Source organism: Ciona robusta, chromosome 1, assembly GCF_009617815.1.
Source record: "Ciona robusta chromosome 1, ASM961781v2".
NCBI lineage: Eukaryota > Metazoa > Chordata > Ascidiacea > Phlebobranchia > Cionidae > Ciona > Ciona robusta.
In genome coordinates this window covers 12,907,410-12,924,507 of record NC_143235.1, presented here as the reverse complement: position 1 = coordinate 12,924,507, position 17,098 = coordinate 12,907,410, and the positions used below count along the sequence as shown (strand labels likewise).

Below are 17,098 nucleotides of genomic sequence, written 5' to 3'. Positions count from 1 at the left end.
CTTGGTCTCTTGGCTAATCAGAAAAAAACAGGTTTCTGCTGTATCTTGTTAAATAAACTAAAGAAATTGTGATAATGATTTGCGAACTACAGTATAAAATGATTCTGTTGGTGCTCTCAATATTGTTATCGGGCACAATTCCTGGAGCATCTGCATTTGATGCTGGAGATGGGATCGCTTTAACTCTGGGTCTGGTTATTGGAATTTGTGGTTTACTTGCTTGTGTTGGAGCGTATTCGAGGAGAAAAAATGGAGGACACACATAAATGCATGCGGCAAATATACAAGCGTGTTATTAATGAAGTGCAATAATCAATATAATCACTGTGATTGCAATATCTCTAATGATCAGCGTTAAAATTGATGCCAAGTCTTTTAATATGAACAATATCAGTAAGTGTTTACCCAGTGGATTAACAAGAATACGCCAATACATTTAGAATTCCTTCATAATGTTTTCACAAAAATCAAGCTGAAATACTTGGTTTTATAAAAAGTTTTACATTGCACATAATAGAAAAAAATATACAGATGTCTTAGTGTATACAGTGATATTAATAAGTCTATAATACTGATAAATTGATTGTTTAGATCTACCAATCAAATCGTTTTCCAATCATTTTAAAAAGGTCTTCATTTGGTTTGGTGTAATATGATTTTAATATGTTCATCTGTTGTGAAGGAATCTGAAACAAAACTCGTCAAATTTGATTATGAACTTTATATTAGGGCTTCCCAAACTTTTTTCTTGTTACTCCTTTTAATTTTTCTTGTTTAATAGTATATTAGACCGTTCTTGTTTAATAGTATATTATAACCAGACATGCAGTACTACTTTGTTTAAATTGGTATACTCTCGGGCCCTCGGCAACTTCTATAGTTCACCACGCGCCCCCGAATTTGGGAAGCCCTACTTTAAATAACTAAAAGCTACCTTTGGGTGTTTTCTTCCTTTTGCACCAGCAAGGCATTTGGTCTGGCTGTTTTCCAACCAGCAGTAAAATCCCTTTGATTTATTGAAATAAACATGATTGTTGTGTGGTTTTAAACCAAGGAATTGTTGTGCACGTTTTAGTGTAGGAAGAGGATCTAGTACAGATGGGATTTCGGAGTAGTCAAGTCACATTTATTGTCAACAGATCAAATAATTACCCTTTGTAAATGCATTGCCATCTTCAATAAGTATAGACTTGGAGCCAAAGATTTCCAACCAAGGTTTTAGTTGCTTTGCATACAAACCTTTTTGTACATGAACTTTAGTCTCATCAACTGTGTTGGTTTTATTTTTTATATAAGTTTCTCCTACTGAAAGTACAACAGCTTTAGGAAAACGAGCTTGTTTCTGTGATAAAAAAAACTTCCTCAGAATTCAGGGTTAGTTTAACTTGACAGTTAAAAACAGTTTAGTGTTCCATTAATTACCTGCAGGTAATCACTTATTAATCGGTCCACAGGATTTCGTAGAATGACTATCAGTTTTATATCTGGGTTAAAGTTATAAATTCGTTCTGCAGTAAGTCTTGATAACATGTATGAGGGAGTCTTTTCTATTGCCACTTCATGCTCGGCAAGTATTGGCATTCTGCTTTTATACCTTAATAGAAGATCAAAACATAAAGTGGAAATGAGACAAAGATATTCCAAAAAAATGTTTGCCTCATTAACTTACATTACTTTTTCTGATAGAATTACTCAAAGACATACCAATAATCTCCTAGTGCATAAAAATCGTCAAAATAATGGCCTTCCCTTCTTAAAGCTTTAATTTGAGGATGCAAACACATCATATCAATCAGGGCCCTCGTCCCACATTTCTTACAGCCGATAATGATCGCATCTGGATAAGATTGACTTTTGTACATCGAAACATAATTTTTCGGGACACAAGGACCTCCTGTAAATTCAACAAAAACAATTATTTGTTTTATGAAACTTTTTCGGCACCATCAAACTATAAACCAGAAATATCATGCAGTGATAATAATTAGTAATTAGTCTAACTAAATAAATTAAGAGGAAGATACATAAGTTTCATTATACTAACAATATTTATACCATGAAGACAATAATTTTCATCTGCCACTGCATCGAACAATATGTCCACTATGTTGTCAACACTAGTATGGTAACTGTCCCACAGCTTAGATTTGTAAAATGCTATGTTTCGATAAACAATTCCAACTATTACCAAATAGTTAATGATTCTCAACTGTTTTTGCATCATTTACCTAAACTTTAGATCAAAATGTATCAAAAAGTGTAAAAATCATGGAATAAAGCACAGTGACATATGAAACACATGTAGACAGTGAATTACAATTTGTAGTACAGCAGTACAGAAAGATAGCGTAATACAGTACAGGTTAAACATGATTTGCATAAACTGTTAATGGAATTCTGTTGTACAAATTGAATTTGGTTCGGCATTATAAAGTTTACAGTGTTAGAAATAATGAATAAACAGTAATTGAATTGTGTAATCAAATAACAAATAATAATAAGCAGGTAACTTACGTTATAACATGTAGGTATTTCCCATGAAAATATTACCATGGTATGCAGAGTCTCCCCAGATCGAATGACATTTACTGGAAGTAGAATCGAACTTACAAAAATTGCACAATGGTGAATAAAAAGAACATTTTGTAATATATTTGGGACACAACTTTCAATGGCAATTTTTGTGCATCTGTTAAACAGGTTACATACTGCCCTACTCAGTGCAAAAGCAAGATTGTTTTGCTCAATTCATGGACAATAAACTTGTGTTTTTGTAACAGCATTTATTTCTGAACATTCATTTTCATTTTTTTTTTCATTAATAGGAAATTATCTATCTATTTTGTGTACATTTATAGCTTGGAAAGGTGGAAAACACTTAATGAAGGAAATTATTAAAACACAATTGCTACATAAACACATGTGTTGGTTCTCATTTTTATATTTAAACAAATGGGTGACGAAGTAAAAGAAATAGCGAAGCAGTACTGATATTTACATTTGCTAATATTTATTAATGCAACCATATCACATATCTTACAATGTGGTTATAATTGAACAAAACAATGATTGACAGTTTAAAAAATAGAACCAAATGTGTACAGCATGACCGTATGGAGCAAACTGTTCACTGTAGGATCATAATTGTCGCAGTTGACATTGATATATACTTTTTTTTCACATTGAAATGATCAGTCATATGCTTATGACATTACTTATCACATCAACTTAATTATAAACAAAATTGAAACGGCTTAGTAACTGAGGCAAACTAGAAATCACTGGGCCATAACCATTGGAATTATCGTAAAGTTCAAATAATGGGGCAGCGACCAGCTTGTAATTACGTGGTACAGCAAACAAGGCTTTTTCACCGAGTTGTACTAAAAACAGTTTTTTGTGCTCTTTTGGCTTTGTAATGTGGGCAGGGATGTAAGGATACAGCGGTGGCTCAAAGTTTGGCCTCCACCAGTTTCCAATGCAATCCTCAATGACCCAATCCTGTGCAACTCCATCTTGTCTTCCCAGGGTTTCCGTCATTAGCCTCTTTAATCCATCCACTTCGTTCTCTCCATTATGCAGCTCTCCCCCTGGCAGTTTGAAAAATGTGGTTCCAAGTTGCAGCAACAGAACATGGGGCAGACCATGCTCATGTACTATCAGAACACCTTCGACAGATCGCCTCTGCCCCGCTTTGTCGAATTCCTCTCTCATTCGTTGAAACCGTGCTTGTACCGTGCTGTCACGTTCATACAACGGCTCTTTTGTGCCAAATGTATAATTTGTAAGCGGGTACAAGTTTATGCCTCTATTGATGTATTGGCTGATTTTAGTTGTAGAATTTGTATCTCCTTGAGCGTTATTAACATCATTGTAGCCCTGTTGTTGTTGTTGTTGCTGATATCTTGGCCAACCAGAGCCGCTGCTTTGTCTTCTTGCAGTCATTTTTGTAACACAAGTTTTACACCAGAGATCCTTTTAACAGGTGGCTAGTATTGCGCATGTAAATATGAACATCAAATAAATAGCACATATAAGCTGAAATGTACAGGAAGATATAGAGTATAGACACATATAGTAATACAGAAGTGCTTTGATTATCTCAATTACAACATTATTCTATCATTATTATATCAATGCTATGTATGTAGTATGTATCATACTGTAATATATATGGTACATAAAAAAGGTTGCAATGAGGCAAATGTAGCAATAAACTCACGCTTTTACGTAATGTTCCAACAGAAAACAAACCTCTTAAAGCAAGCAAACTCAATTCTGCACGTTTTGCCCGGGATTTCTCGTTACGGTTGGGTTCTTTCATTGTAACAAGAAAGCACACCTTTAATGAAAGAGCACGTATATGTACCATTTGCATGTGTCGCCTAAAAATCAATTGAGGTTATTTACTTTTTGTAAACGTTAAATTAACCGGCGTTTGAATTATTTTAATTATGTAAAAGTAAACACCCTAAAAAAACATCTAAAACTGCGAACAACCGCTAATCGATTAAACCCGTTTATTGTTTCCCTTATGTGCGCAAAACTAAGGGAATCCACGTTTATAGATGTACGTGTTTTTATATTAATACTTATGGTTATGCAAACGAACCAATATTTAAAGGATAAAAACTATGTATGGATTGTGTAATACTACCGGGGTGATATAGCATTCACTGCACTTAATTACATGCTGCTTGCAACCTGTCAATCAAAATTTATAACCTTAACACGGCTGTGGGCGTCGAGTGATAAGCCGTTAGCCCACAGTCCGACTCCATAACATGTCCAGGTTCACAACTCAGTTTATTCAACAAAACAGTTCGGGTTACAACGACAAAACAACAACGACGTCACGATACTCTCCGGCCTCCAACTGGCTGGTCCAGGCTCACACTGCCTAGCTGTACAGTACAGGGCAGGGCTTATAAAGGAGATAACTCAAAGGCGAGAACTCCCAAGGCGAGAAGAAGCGTTATACACGAGAAAACATTATACACATTATACAGCAAGGCAAAGTCTCTCAGCACTGTCACAGGGCAAAGTCTCCCAGCATTGTATATAAAGAAGCATTGTTATACATGGGTTACAGGAAACAATCTAGGCGCATACACATTATGTCAGCTGGCCAGCTGTTAAAGTTACACAACGCAAAATTCAATCTTTATGCATTAAGTTAAATTTAGATAATTATATATATTAAATATTTGTGCTCGGAGCACCCTCAACCGCTACACGGCAATACAGAAAGCAAAAATGAAAGCGCCAAAACGTTTTCGTAAGACAGATTTTCGAAAAATAATAAAAGCGTTTCCACAGTCGTGCAGAAAGGAGGAACCATTTTACTCCATTTGAAGAAACTCTCTCCTATGAAAACGTTTAGGCGACTTTCAAATTTGGCTTCCTGTATTGCCGCGTTAAGATTATAAATTTTGATTAACAGATTGCAGGCATCATGTGATTACGCAATGTTTGTCATCAGAGTAAGAGAAATTGGCCGATTTTCCCTAAATTTTCTTTTATATTATTAGGTGTTTTGAAAGTAACGTAATTCATTCAACTATCACATCATCCGTATAAATACTTTAAGTCTCTTTTAAAACAAAACTAACCAACGTTTTACTCCATACCCGGTTGATCTTGAAGATATTTCTGTTAAACATTGCGTAATCACATGATGCTTGCAACCTGTCAATCAAAATTTATAAACCACAACACACGGTAATACAGGAAGCCAAAATGGAAGTCGCCAAAACGTTTTCGTGAGACAGAAAAGCGGATGTTTTGTATCGAAAGACGAGGGACGTTTAAAGAAACGTTTTTCAATTTTTTAAGAGCCTCAGGTTTCTTATATAAGGCACTGTTTCTGTTAAACAAACCACCAGTCTTCTACAGACCACAACGTAAAAGTAAGTGACTTGTATAAGCGTTGTGTCGTTTTACTTATACGAGTTTATGTTGCAGATGAACAAGTCAGCACTTCTCCTTTTGCTCGTCATCGGACTCCTCGTTCTCACTGAAACCACTGATGCGTGGCGACGTCGCGTCAGATGGCATACATACAACCAAAAGTCAACAAGTGATAAGCGGTTATTTATCTAAATGCTATAAGCATATAAAAAAAGAGTTTAACTAAATTGTCTGCCGTCATAAAAAAAACATCACCCACAAAATAACATACGTGGTAATTCGTAAGCGTGTATATGAGATGTATGAAACAAAACATCCATGTTATTTTGACTGTCGTTGTCCAGCCACGCGTGGATATAACAAGTTACATTTATTTACTAATAGTCCATTTTATTGGGTAGAAACTAATAGTATCATTCTAATTACATTTACAGATGAAGAAAATGATTCAATGATGGATGCAGTGAGAGATGCAGTTATGCAAAAGCTCAGCCAACAGGATGAATAATTGCTTGCCATCCAGTGTATTATAAGATGTTGATTTGAATAAATTCAAAAGCAACATTATCTCGCTTGTTTTAATTCGCGGTGACCAAGAAAATATTTATGTCATAGAAAACAAAAGACTAAAAGTTAATCAAAAAAGTTAATTTGGGAATACGGTTTACAAATTCTGTCCAGTAATGTGGTGGCTTATAGGTCTTCAATTGGCAGCGAGATGACAAATTTTTTTAAAAAAAGAAGACATTTTACGTTTGTTTAAACAATTTACTATTGATTCTTAGATACATCCCCTGCAAATTTATCATTACTTTAACTTGATGCAAACTAAGGTTTTCGTGATATATTTGTTCCGACAGTTGAATTTGGACTGGAGGCCAATGCGCATGCGCCGATTAATAGGCCTGTATATGTTTAAAAACATAAGGATTTACCAAAAAACGGTTAAAGGCTTCAAATTCAGATCACATATGTACACAAACAAAGGCCCAGAAGGTGGCATACCCGCAGGAAAAAGAAAAGGAGAATGCTTGGAGGACGTTAACTAGAAAAATAAACAAGTTAAATGCACCGAGAGAAACGTAGGCTAGGAAGGATAATCTTCACATGCTTGCAATCCGTCGTTTATTTTTTATTTAAATTTTAAAAGATTTTCGAAATAATTTGCTTTCTCCAAGCGTCCCTCGTCTTTTAATACAAAACACCCGCTTTACTGTCTCACGAAAACGTTTTGACGACTTCCAATTTGGCTTCCTGTGTTGCCGTGTTGAGATTATTAATTTTGATTGACAGGTTGCACGCATCATGTAATTACGCATGGTTGTCGTCACAGTAAAAAATGGCCGGTTTTCCCTGAATTTTCTTTTACATTATTGGGTATTTTGAAAATAAACGTACTTCATTTTATTAACACATCAACCATATACTTTAAGTTTCATTTAAAACAAAACTAACCAGTGATTACACCATGTTTGTCAAAATATATTTTCAAGATCATTTTCTATGGTACAAATATTTGCTTGGTCACTGCGAAGATATAGAAACAAGCCAAATAATGTTGCTATTGAATTTATTTAAATCAACATATTATAATGCACTGGATGGGCAAGCAACTATTCATTCTGTTGAATGATTTTTTGCATAATTTCATTCATCATTACATCATTTTCTTCAACTGTAAATGTAAACAAGGATTACATAATTGAAATGCAATATATGTGAATGAATGTAACGTACTTGCCTTATACACGCGTGTTGCGACAACAATGTTTAAATAACATGTATGTTTTGTTTTATACATCTCGTATACACACTCACGAGTTACCATGTATGTTACTTTATGTGTAAAGTTTTTGTCTGTATAGCTGATAATTTTATTAGTCGATTAGTGATATCGTGAAGTTAAACTGTTTTTTTTTTAAGTTTTATAAGCACATAAATAAGTAAATAACTGGTTACCACTTGTTGACTTTTGGCTGTATGCAGAACGATATCTGCGACGACGACGACGACCCCAATAGGCATCAGTGGTTTCAGTGAGAACGAGGAGTCCGATGACGAGTAAAAGAAGAAGTGCTGACTTGTTCATCTGCAACATAAATTCGTATAAATAAAACGACACCCCGCTTATACAAGCCACCAACTTTTACGTTGTGGTCTGTAGAAGACGGTGGTTTGTTTAACAGAAACTGTGTCTTATATAAGAAATCTGAAGCTCAACGTTTTGGCGACTTCCATTTTGACTTCCTGTATTGTCGCGTGTTGTGATTTGAAACGTTTGATTGACAGGTTGCAAGCAAATGCAAAGTAATCATATGATCAAGCAAATGCAAAGCAATCACATGATGCTTGCAACCTGTCAATCAAAATTTATAATCACAACACGCCGCAATACAGGAAGCTAAAATGGAAGTCGCCAAAACGTTTTCGTGAAACAGAAAAGCGGATGTTTTGTAGCGAAAGACAAGGGACGTTTAAACATTTTATAATAAATTCTGAGACATATCACCGCCAAATTTATCACTTACTTAACTTGATGCAAATTACCGTTTGACGGCGGTTTCGTGATACTTGTTCCCACCGTTGAATTTGGACCCTGCCGCGGTATTGCACATGCGAATATTTTTATGTGTGGTTGACAATTCCAACAAGCCATTAATGACCGCTGGGTTAAAGCTATTAACTTGAGTGTCTTGCCGAAGGACATATGCTCACAATGGTAGCAGTGAAGACCCTTGAATACATTATACCTGCGGGCTATATGCAGGCGCGCTAACTTGTGCTGCTACGGCGTCGGACAGCTAAAAGGTTATAAGTTACAATACCACTTCACATATGTACACAAATGGCCCAGGATGTGGCATACCCAGGAACAGAAAAGACAACTGACATTTTTCGGAGATGTAGCATTAAACAACGTAAACTACGGTGCCTAATATCCAAGCTACATATACCGCTGCACATGGAGAAAATCCACTATCATATTTCCTCTGTCCTTAAGGAACGCTGTTTCAAGGAGTTTTTGTATGCGGTGGTTGCAAATCATAAGAAAACTGAATTAAAGTGTTACTTCTTATTGGTGCAACTAAAATTCAGGTACACATCCAGTCGCATGTCCATCTCTCATTTGTAAAAGAGAGATAGAATGCGCTTGGAGCATCGTATACTTAAGAAAGTATTGTGATTATAAATTTTGATTGACAGGCTGCCAACATCATATGATCACCTTGCCTTTGCTTGCAACCTGTCAATCAAATGTTTTAAATCACAACACGCGGCAATACAGGAAGCCAAAATGGAAGTCTCAAAAACGTTTTCGTGAAACAGAAAAGTGGATGTTTTGTATCAAAGAACCAGGGACGTTTGGAGAAACGTTTTCTAACTTTAAACAAGGATTTTGAAAACTGTTCATGGTGTGAAGAGCCTCAGATTTCTATATGAAGAGCCTCAGATTTCTATATAAGGCACTGTTTCTGTTAAACAAACCACCAGTCTTCTACAGACCACAACGTAAAAGTAAGTGGCTTGTATAAGCGGTGTGTCGTTTTACTTATACGAATTTATGTTGCAGATGAACAAGTCAGCACTTCTCCTTTTGCTCGTCATCGGACTCCTCGTTCTCACTGAAACCACTAACGCCCTCTCGGGTCGTCGCAGATGGCTTCGATACAACCACGAGTCAACAAGTGGTAAGCAGTTATTTATTCATGCGCTTATAAAACTTATAACAAAAAACAGTTTACCTTGTAATGGCATGACCGAGATGTATAAAACAGAACATCAATGTTATTTTTTTTGTTGTCGTTGTTGCAGCACGCGTGTATAAAGCAAGTACGTTCCATTCATTTTATAGGGTGGGGAAAGATGGGACACCTTTTCGTTTAGTTTTCTCTTTCCATTTGGTAGTAAACAAAGAACATTTAGTGAATTATAAAACCGTATCCTCACGACTTCCACAGACCGTTGTTAATTGTTTAAAACACGATCAGGCTATTTGGATATTATGTATTAAAGGTGTCCCATCTTCCCCCTCCCTACTATAGTGCATTTTAACTGTATAATCCTTGTTTACATTTACAGTTGAAGAAAATGATGTAATGATGAATGAAATTATTCAAAAACTCAGGCAACAGGATGAATAATTGCTTGCCCATCCAGTGCATTATAATATGTTGATTTGAATAAATTCAATAGCAACAATATCCGGCTTGTTTCTGTATTTTCGCAGTGACCAAGCAAATATTTGTACCATAGAAAAAAGTTAAAAGTAACTAAAATAAGTTTGTTTGATTATAGGATAAAGGAGACTGGCCGATTTTCCTTGAACTTTCGGTTATATTTTTAGATGTTTTAAAAATAAACGTATTCTTGAAAATATTTTGACAAACATTGCGTAATCACATGATGCATGCAACCTGTCAATCAAAATTTATAATCTCAACACGGCAATACAGGAAGACAAAAGGGAAGTCGCTAAAACGTTTTCGTGAGACAGAAAAGTGGATGTTATATCGAAAGAAGAGGGATGTTTGGAGCAAGCAAAATATTTTAAAAATCTTTTAAAATTTTTAAAATTGAATAAGAAGTAACGACAGGTTGCAAGTAGCGTGTGATTATCTCCCCTCGCCTACGTTGCTCTCGGCGCATTTATCTTGTTTCTTTTTTATAGTTAACATCCTCCAGGCGCATTCTCTTTTTTTACAGATGAGAGTTGAACACACGACTGAATGTGTACTTGAATTTTAATTTGAACATGGCATGGTTGTAACATTCAAAAATAACCCTTTTAGTTCAGTTTGTTTATGATTTGCAATCACCGCATACAAAAATTTCTTGGGATCACTGAACGGAAATATTGTAAATCGTATTTGCAAATTAACTTTTTAAGTTAAATTTCTCTTGTTTTTTATTACATAAATATTTGCCTGGACATTGCGAAGATATAAAAACGAGCCAGATAATGTTGCTTTTAAATTTATTCAAATCAACTTATTATAATGCACTGGATGGCAAGCAATTATTCATCCTGTTGGCTGAGCTTTTGCATAACTGCATCTCTCACTGCATCCATCATTGAATCATTTTCTTCATCTATAAATGTAATTACAATAAAACAAGTTTCTACCCAATAAAATGCACTATATGTGAATAAATGTAACTCAATTGTCCACCATGCGTGGCGGGAAATCGAAAATCAAAATAACATAGATGTTTTGTTTCATATAGTGGGGTGAGGGAAGATGGGACACCTTTTCGTTCTATTTTCTCGTCACATTTGGTAGTAAACAAAGAACATTTAAAGAATTATTAAATCGTATGCTCATGACTCCGAAAGACCGTTGTTAATTGTTTAAAACACGATCACAATATTTGGATATTATGTGTTAAAGGTGTCCCATCTTCTCCCACTCTACTATACATCTCATATACATGCTCATGAGTTACCATGCATGTATTTTGTGAGTAAAGTTTTCTTCTGTGGGTGATGTTTTTTCTGACTGACAATTTAGACAGCTTATTAGTGGTATCGTGAGGTTAAACTTTTTTTATATAAGTTTTATAAGCACATGATAAAGAATAATTAAATAACTGCTTCCTACTTGTCGACTCTTGGTTGTATCCATGATATCTGCGACGACGACGACCCCAGTCGGCATCAGTGGTTTCAATGAGAACAAGGAGTCCGATGACGAGCAAAAGAAGAAGTACTGACTTGTTCATCTGCAACATAAAATCGTATAAGTAAAACGATACACCGCTTATACAAGCCACTTACTTTTACGTTGTGGTCTAGAGAAGACTGGTGGTTTGTTTAACCGAAACAGAGACTTATATAAGAAATCTGAGGCTCATGCACGGCACCATAAACAGTTTTTGAAATGCTTGTTTAAAGTAAGAAAATATTTCTCTAAACGTCTTTCGTCTTTCAATACAAAACATCCGCTTTTCTGCCTCACGAAAACGTTTTGGAAACTTCCATTTTGGCTTCCTGTATTGCCGCGTGTTGTGATTTAAAACATTTGATTGACTGGTTGCAAGCAAATGCAAAGCAATCATCCAACCTGTCAATCAAGATTTATAATCACAACACGCGGCAATACAGGAAGCCACAATGGAAGTCGCTAAAACGTTTTCGTGAGACAGAAAAGTTGATATTTTGTATCGAAAGACGAGGGACGTTTGGAGAAAGCAAATTATTTCGAAAATCTTTCTCATGAATTTTAATAAAATAAATGACAGGTAGCAAGTAGAATGTGATTATCTCTTCCTAGCCTATATATGTATACGTTTCTCTCCGCGCACTTAACTTGTTTCTTTTTTATTGTTAACGTTTTCAAAGCGCATTTTCTTTTACTTTTACAAATGGGAGATAAACACACGACTGCATGTGTACTTGAATTTTAGTTGCAATCAAAACCAACCCTTTTAATTTAGCCTTATTTAGGATTTGCAACCACCGCATACAAAAACTCATTGAGACAGCGTTCCTAAGAAACTGGTCGTGTATTTTCTCCATGTGCATAAGCGGTTTATGTAGCTTGGATATTAGGCACCGTAGTTTACGTTATTCAATGCTACATCTCCGAAAAATGTCAGTTGTCTTTTCTGTTCCTGGGTACGCCACATCCTGGGCCATTTGCGTACATATGTGAAGTGGTATTGTAACTTCTAACCTTTTAGCTGTCCGACGCCGTCTAGCACAAGTTAGCGCGTCTGCATATAACCCATAGGTAATCAAGGGTCTTCACTGCTACCATTGTGAGCGTATATGTTATTGAGAAAGACATTTACGTTAATTGCTTCAACCCAGCGGTTATTAATGGCTTGTTGGAATTATCAGCCAGCACACAAAAAATTGCATGCGCAATACCACGGCAAGGTCCAAACTCAACGGTCGGAACAAGTATCACGAAACCGCCGTCAAACGGTAATTAGCATCCAGTTAAGTAAGTAATAAACTTGGCGGTGCTATGTCCTAGAATTTATCATGAAATGTGTAAACGTCCCTCGTCTTTCGATACAAAACATTCGCTTTTTTGTCTCACGAAAACGTTTTGGCGACTTTCATTTTGGCTTCCTGTATTGCTCTGTTAAGATAATAAATTTTGATTGACAGGTTGCAAGCATGATATGATTACTTTGCCTTTGCTTGCAACCTGTCAATCAATTGTTTCAAATCACAACACGCGACAATACAGGAAGCCAAAATGGAAGTCGCCAAAACGTTGAGCTTCAGATTTCTTATATAAGACACAGTTTCTGTTAAACAAACCACCAGTCTTCTACAGACCACAACGTAAAAGTAAGTGGCTTGTATAAGCGGTGTGTCGTTTTACTTATACGAGTTTATGTTGCAGATGAACAAGTCAGCACTTCTCCTTTTGTTCGTCATCGGACTCCTCGTTCTCACTGAAACCACTGATGCCTATTGGGGTCGTCGTCGTCGCAGATATCGTTTGGGGGGATACAACCAACAGTCAACAAGTGGTAACCAGTTATTTGTTTATTTATGTGCTTATAAAACTTATAAAAAAATTAGTTTAACTTCACGATATCACTAATGGGCTGTCTAAATTGTCAATTAGACAGAAAAAAACTTCACCCATAAAGTAACATACATGGTATCTCGTAAATGTGTATATGAGATGTATGAAACAAAACATACATGTTATTTAAACATTGTTGTCGCAGCACGCGTGTATAAGGCAAGTACGTTACATTCATTCACATATATTGCATTTCAATTATGTAATCCTTGTTTACATTTACAGTTGAAGAAAATGATGTAATGATGAATGAAATTATGCAAAAACTCAATCAACAGGATGAATAATTGCTTGCCCATCCAGTGCATTATAATATGTTGATTTGAATAAATTCAAAAGCAACAATATCCGGCGCGTTTCTACATCTTCGCAGTGACCAAGCAAATATTTGTACCATAGAAAAAAATTAAAAGTAACTAAAATAAGTTTGTTTGGTTATAGGATAAAGGAGACTGGCCGATTTTCCTTAAACTTTCGGTTATATTTTTAGGTGTTTAAAAATAAACGGCTACTTGAAAATATTTTGACAAACATTGCGTAATCACATGATGCATGCAACCTGTCAATCAAAATTTATAATCTCAACACGGCAAAACAGGAAAACAAAATGGAAGCCGCTAAAACGTTTTGGTGAAACAGAAAATTTGATGTTTCGTATCGAAAGACGAGGGATGTTTGGAGAAAGCAAATATTTCGAAAATCTTTTAAAATTTAAATGTTAAATAAAAAAATAACGACAGGTTGCAAGTAGCGTGTGATTATCTCTCCCATAGACTACGTTTCCCTCGGCGCAATTATCTTGTTTCTTTTTTAGTTAAGGCCCTCCGAACGCATTCCCTTTTTTCTTATACAAACGAAAGATGAACACAGTACGACTGGATTTGTTACTTGAATTTAAAACATGGCATGGTTGTAACATTCAAAAATAACACTTTAGTTCAGTTTGTTTGTGATTTGCAATCACCGCATACAAAAATTCCTTGAGATTACTGAACAGAAATATTTTAAATCGTATTTCCAATAATTATCTGGTTAAATTTCTCTTGTTTTCTCTAGCATAAATATTTGCCTGGCCATTGCGAAGATGTAAAAACAAGCCAAATAATGTTGCTTTTGAATTTATTCAAATTAACAAATTATAATGCACTGAATGGGCAAGCAATTAATCATCCTGTTGTCTCAGCTTTGGCATAACATAACTGCATCTCTCACTGCATCCATCATTGAATCATTTTCTTCATCTGTAAATGTAATTAGAATGGTACAAGTTTCTACCCAATAAAATGCAATAGGAATATGTAAATAAATGTAACTTATTTGTCCAGCATGCGTGGCGGGAAATTGAAAATTAAAATAACATGGGTGATTTGTTCCATATACATCTCATTATACGCTCACGAGTTACCATGCATGTATTTTGTGAGTAAAGTTTTCTTGTGTGGGTGATGTTTTTTCTGACTGACAATTTAGACAGCTTATTAGTGGTATCGTGAGGTTAAACTCTTTTTTTATAAGTTTTATAAGCACATGATAAAGAATAAATAACTGCTTACCGCTTGCTGAATCTTGGTTGTATATAGTAGGCTACAATGGGGGAAGATGGGACCCTTAAGCACATATTGCCTAATATTTTCAAAATCAAAATAGATGACGGTTTTAAAAAATACTACTGTACTCTTTGAAAATTAAAATTAAGTCTAAACATTCTTTTTCTTGCTCTACTGCTATAGTTTTTAACATGTTACCTATATGCATTATATTATTGCATAACAATTGGTATTGTTTGAACGACAATGGGAAATGTTCCAACATAAACGAATAAATATTGTATCCAACAAGTGTATATGAACTTGTAATAACAGAAAACTGATTATAACTATTGATAAAGTTTTTATTTTTGTTACAAATTGGGTATTACTACTCTGTTTTTGGCACAAGCCACTTCTCATAAATTATCACCAAGTGCAAATGACCAAATTTCGAATAGATTTTCAAAATATTATTTTTTTATTATATCAGTATCTTATAGTTGAATATCCCCTGAGGTTTAAATTACTAATTTAAAAGCAAACCTTCCAAAGTTTGGCGGTGAAAACATACAAAACAACAATGTGGGGGAAGATGGGACTCTAAATTGAAATATATTTACATTAGCAGTATTCTACAACTTGTAGTTAACCTACCGAATTTAACAGGCTGTGCTAGTTTCTTTGCCATGTAAACTTCATATATATAACGTTAAACCGATATTTTTTTGTTGTTTTTATCTCAAATTAAAGTCATATTGACCCCTGCCTATTTTCTTCATGCTTATATCTTAGTGTTTTTTTACAAAACTAAAACTATAGTTTTATGAGACAAAATCAAACTGTACGAAAAATTCAAGGTTGTTTTATGAAGCTATGAAACTAGTTTAATCGTTCGTACACGCAAACTAAAAAAATTCATTGGCTTTACTATGATTTAGCGAGCATTAAAAAATAGCACCTTACTATTTCGCATTATTTTACCTGTTCAAAGTATACCATTTCTATTTTACACATTTTTTTAATATTTAAAAACAGTAATCAGCTTTGACAGGCGTTTTATAAAGTCGTGATAATACTGTCGAATAATTCTGTAACCTTATTTTTCTGATTATCATTAAATAGGGGTCCGTAAAAAGAAAATTAAAAAAAAGTCTCGTCTGACAAAGTGTCCCATCTTCCCCCACCCTACTATACAACAAATCTGCGACGACGACGACCCCAGCCGGCATCAGTGGTTTCAGTGAGAACGAGGAGTCCGATGACGAGCAAAAGGAGAAGTGCTGACTTGTTCATCTGCAACATAAACTCGTGTAAGTAAAACGATACACCGCTTATACAAGCCACTTACTTTTACGTTGTGGTCTGTAGAAGACTGGTGGTTTGTTTAACAGAAACAGTGCCTTATATAAGACCATAAACAGTTTTTGAATAATTGCTTTGTTTAAAATAATTAAAAAAAAACGTTTCCCCATACGTCGTCCGTCTTTTAATACAAAACATCCGCTTTTCTGTCTGACGAAAACGTTTTGGCGACTTCCATTTTAGCTTCCTGTATTGCCGTGTGTTGTGATTTAAAACATTTGATTGACAGGTTGCAAGTAAATGCAAGTAATTATATGATGCTTGCAACCTGTCAATCAAGATTTATTATCTTAACATGGCAATATAGGAAGCCAAAATGAAAGTCGCCAAAACGTTTTCGTCAGACAAAAAGCGGATGTTTTGTATCGAAAGACGAGGGACGTTTAAACATTTTATAATAAATTCTAAGAAATAGCACAGCCAAATTTATCACTTACTCAACTTAATGCAAATTAACGCTTATTGACGGCGGATTCGTGATATATTTGTTCCGATGACCATTGGTTGAATTTATACCTTAATTGCGCTATTGCGCATGTGCCGACTAATAACCCTAATTGTTTGAAAACGTGAGGGCTTACCAGATAAAAGGTTAAAATTTTCAAATTCAGTTTACATGTGTACACAAAAGGCCAGGAGGTGGCATACCCAGGAACAAAAGGAGAACTCCATTTTTTCGGAGATGTAGCATTGAGTATAGCCATCTAAACAAGTATGTCGTAACTTGTTTAGTGTACTCTGATTCAAAAG

At 35.1% G+C, this 17,098-nt stretch overlaps 3 protein-coding genes and 4 long non-coding RNA genes across 12 annotated transcripts; 3 read left to right on the top strand and 4 right to left on the bottom strand.

Moving 5' to 3' along the window:
• Window positions 1–31: 31 nt before the first annotated feature.
• LOC149743399 (heparan sulfate glucosamine 3-O-sulfotransferase 1-like) lies at window positions 32–2,261 on the bottom strand. Of its 2 annotated transcripts, none has more exons than XM_089885687.1 (6): window positions 2,056–2,261; window positions 1,705–1,894; window positions 1,423–1,594; window positions 1,153–1,357; window positions 935–1,089; window positions 32–686 (listed from the first exon to the last, which is right to left on the bottom strand). In XM_089885687.1, exons 1-6 carry the CDS (start codon window positions 2,222–2,224, stop codon window positions 594–596), a joined length of 984 nt encoding a protein of 327 aa, XP_089741813.1. In that variant the 5' UTR covers window positions 2,225–2,261; the 3' UTR covers window positions 32–593. The 2 variants fall into 2 exon arrangements, with proteins under 2 accessions (XP_089741813.1, XP_089741814.1); XM_089885688.1 differs by having other exon boundaries at window positions 1,153–1,342.
• Window positions 2,262–2,763: 502 nt separating this feature from the next.
• Window positions 2,764–4,580, bottom strand: LOC149743398 (cleavage and polyadenylation specificity factor subunit 5-like). Its single transcript, XM_089885692.1, has one exon. The coding sequence runs from the start codon at window positions 3,943–3,945 to the stop codon at window positions 3,229–3,231; it is 717 nt and encodes a 238-aa protein (XP_089741818.1). The 5' UTR covers window positions 3,946–4,580; the 3' UTR covers window positions 2,764–3,228.
• Window positions 4,581–5,755: 1,175 nt separating this feature from the next.
• On the top strand, window positions 5,756–6,477 carry LOC149743397 (uncharacterized). Of its 2 annotated transcripts, none has more exons than XR_016385766.1 (3): window positions 5,756–5,909; window positions 5,965–6,079; window positions 6,345–6,477. It is a non-coding gene; the product is annotated as an uncharacterized LOC149743397 (long non-coding RNA). The 2 variants fall into 2 exon arrangements; XR_016385762.1 differs by having other exon boundaries at window positions 5,965–6,084; window positions 6,347–6,477.
• Window positions 6,478–7,368: 891 nt separating this feature from the next.
• Window positions 7,369–8,230, bottom strand: LOC149743396 (uncharacterized). Its single transcript, XR_016385767.1, has 3 exons — window positions 8,055–8,230; window positions 7,870–7,999; window positions 7,369–7,585 (listed from the first exon to the last, which is right to left on the bottom strand). It is a non-coding gene; the product is annotated as an uncharacterized LOC149743396 (long non-coding RNA).
• Window positions 8,231–8,971: 741 nt separating this feature from the next.
• On the top strand, window positions 8,972–10,112 carry LOC149743395 (uncharacterized). Its single transcript, XR_016385768.1, has 4 exons — window positions 8,972–9,008; window positions 9,388–9,426; window positions 9,482–9,599; window positions 9,991–10,112. It is a non-coding gene; the product is annotated as an uncharacterized LOC149743395 (long non-coding RNA).
• Window positions 10,113–10,868: 756 nt separating this feature from the next.
• Window positions 10,869–16,424, bottom strand: LOC149743393 (uncharacterized). 3 transcript variants are annotated; one of them, XR_016385761.1, is made up of 4 exons: window positions 12,306–12,401; window positions 11,687–11,728; window positions 11,511–11,631; window positions 10,869–11,001 (listed from the first exon to the last, which is right to left on the bottom strand). It is a non-coding gene; the product is annotated as an uncharacterized LOC149743393 (long non-coding RNA). The 3 variants fall into 3 exon arrangements; XR_016385760.1 differs by lacking the exons at window positions 11,687–11,728; window positions 12,306–12,401 and adding an exon at window positions 16,335–16,424; XR_016385759.1 differs by lacking the exon at window positions 12,306–12,401 and having other exon boundaries at window positions 11,687–11,941.
• LOC149743394 (uncharacterized) lies at window positions 12,425–13,804 on the top strand. Of its 2 annotated transcripts, none has more exons than XM_089885696.1 (3): window positions 12,425–12,838; window positions 13,269–13,398; window positions 13,683–13,804. In XM_089885696.1, the coding sequence occupies exons 1-3, from the start codon at window positions 12,680–12,682 to the stop codon at window positions 13,742–13,744; spliced, it is 351 nt and encodes a 116-aa protein (XP_089741822.1). In that variant the 5' UTR covers window positions 12,425–12,679; the 3' UTR covers window positions 13,745–13,804. The 2 variants fall into 2 exon arrangements, with proteins under 2 accessions (XP_089741822.1, XP_089741831.1); XM_089885705.1 differs by lacking the exon at window positions 12,425–12,838 and adding an exon at window positions 13,058–13,213.
• Window positions 16,425–17,098: the final 674 nt, after the last annotated feature.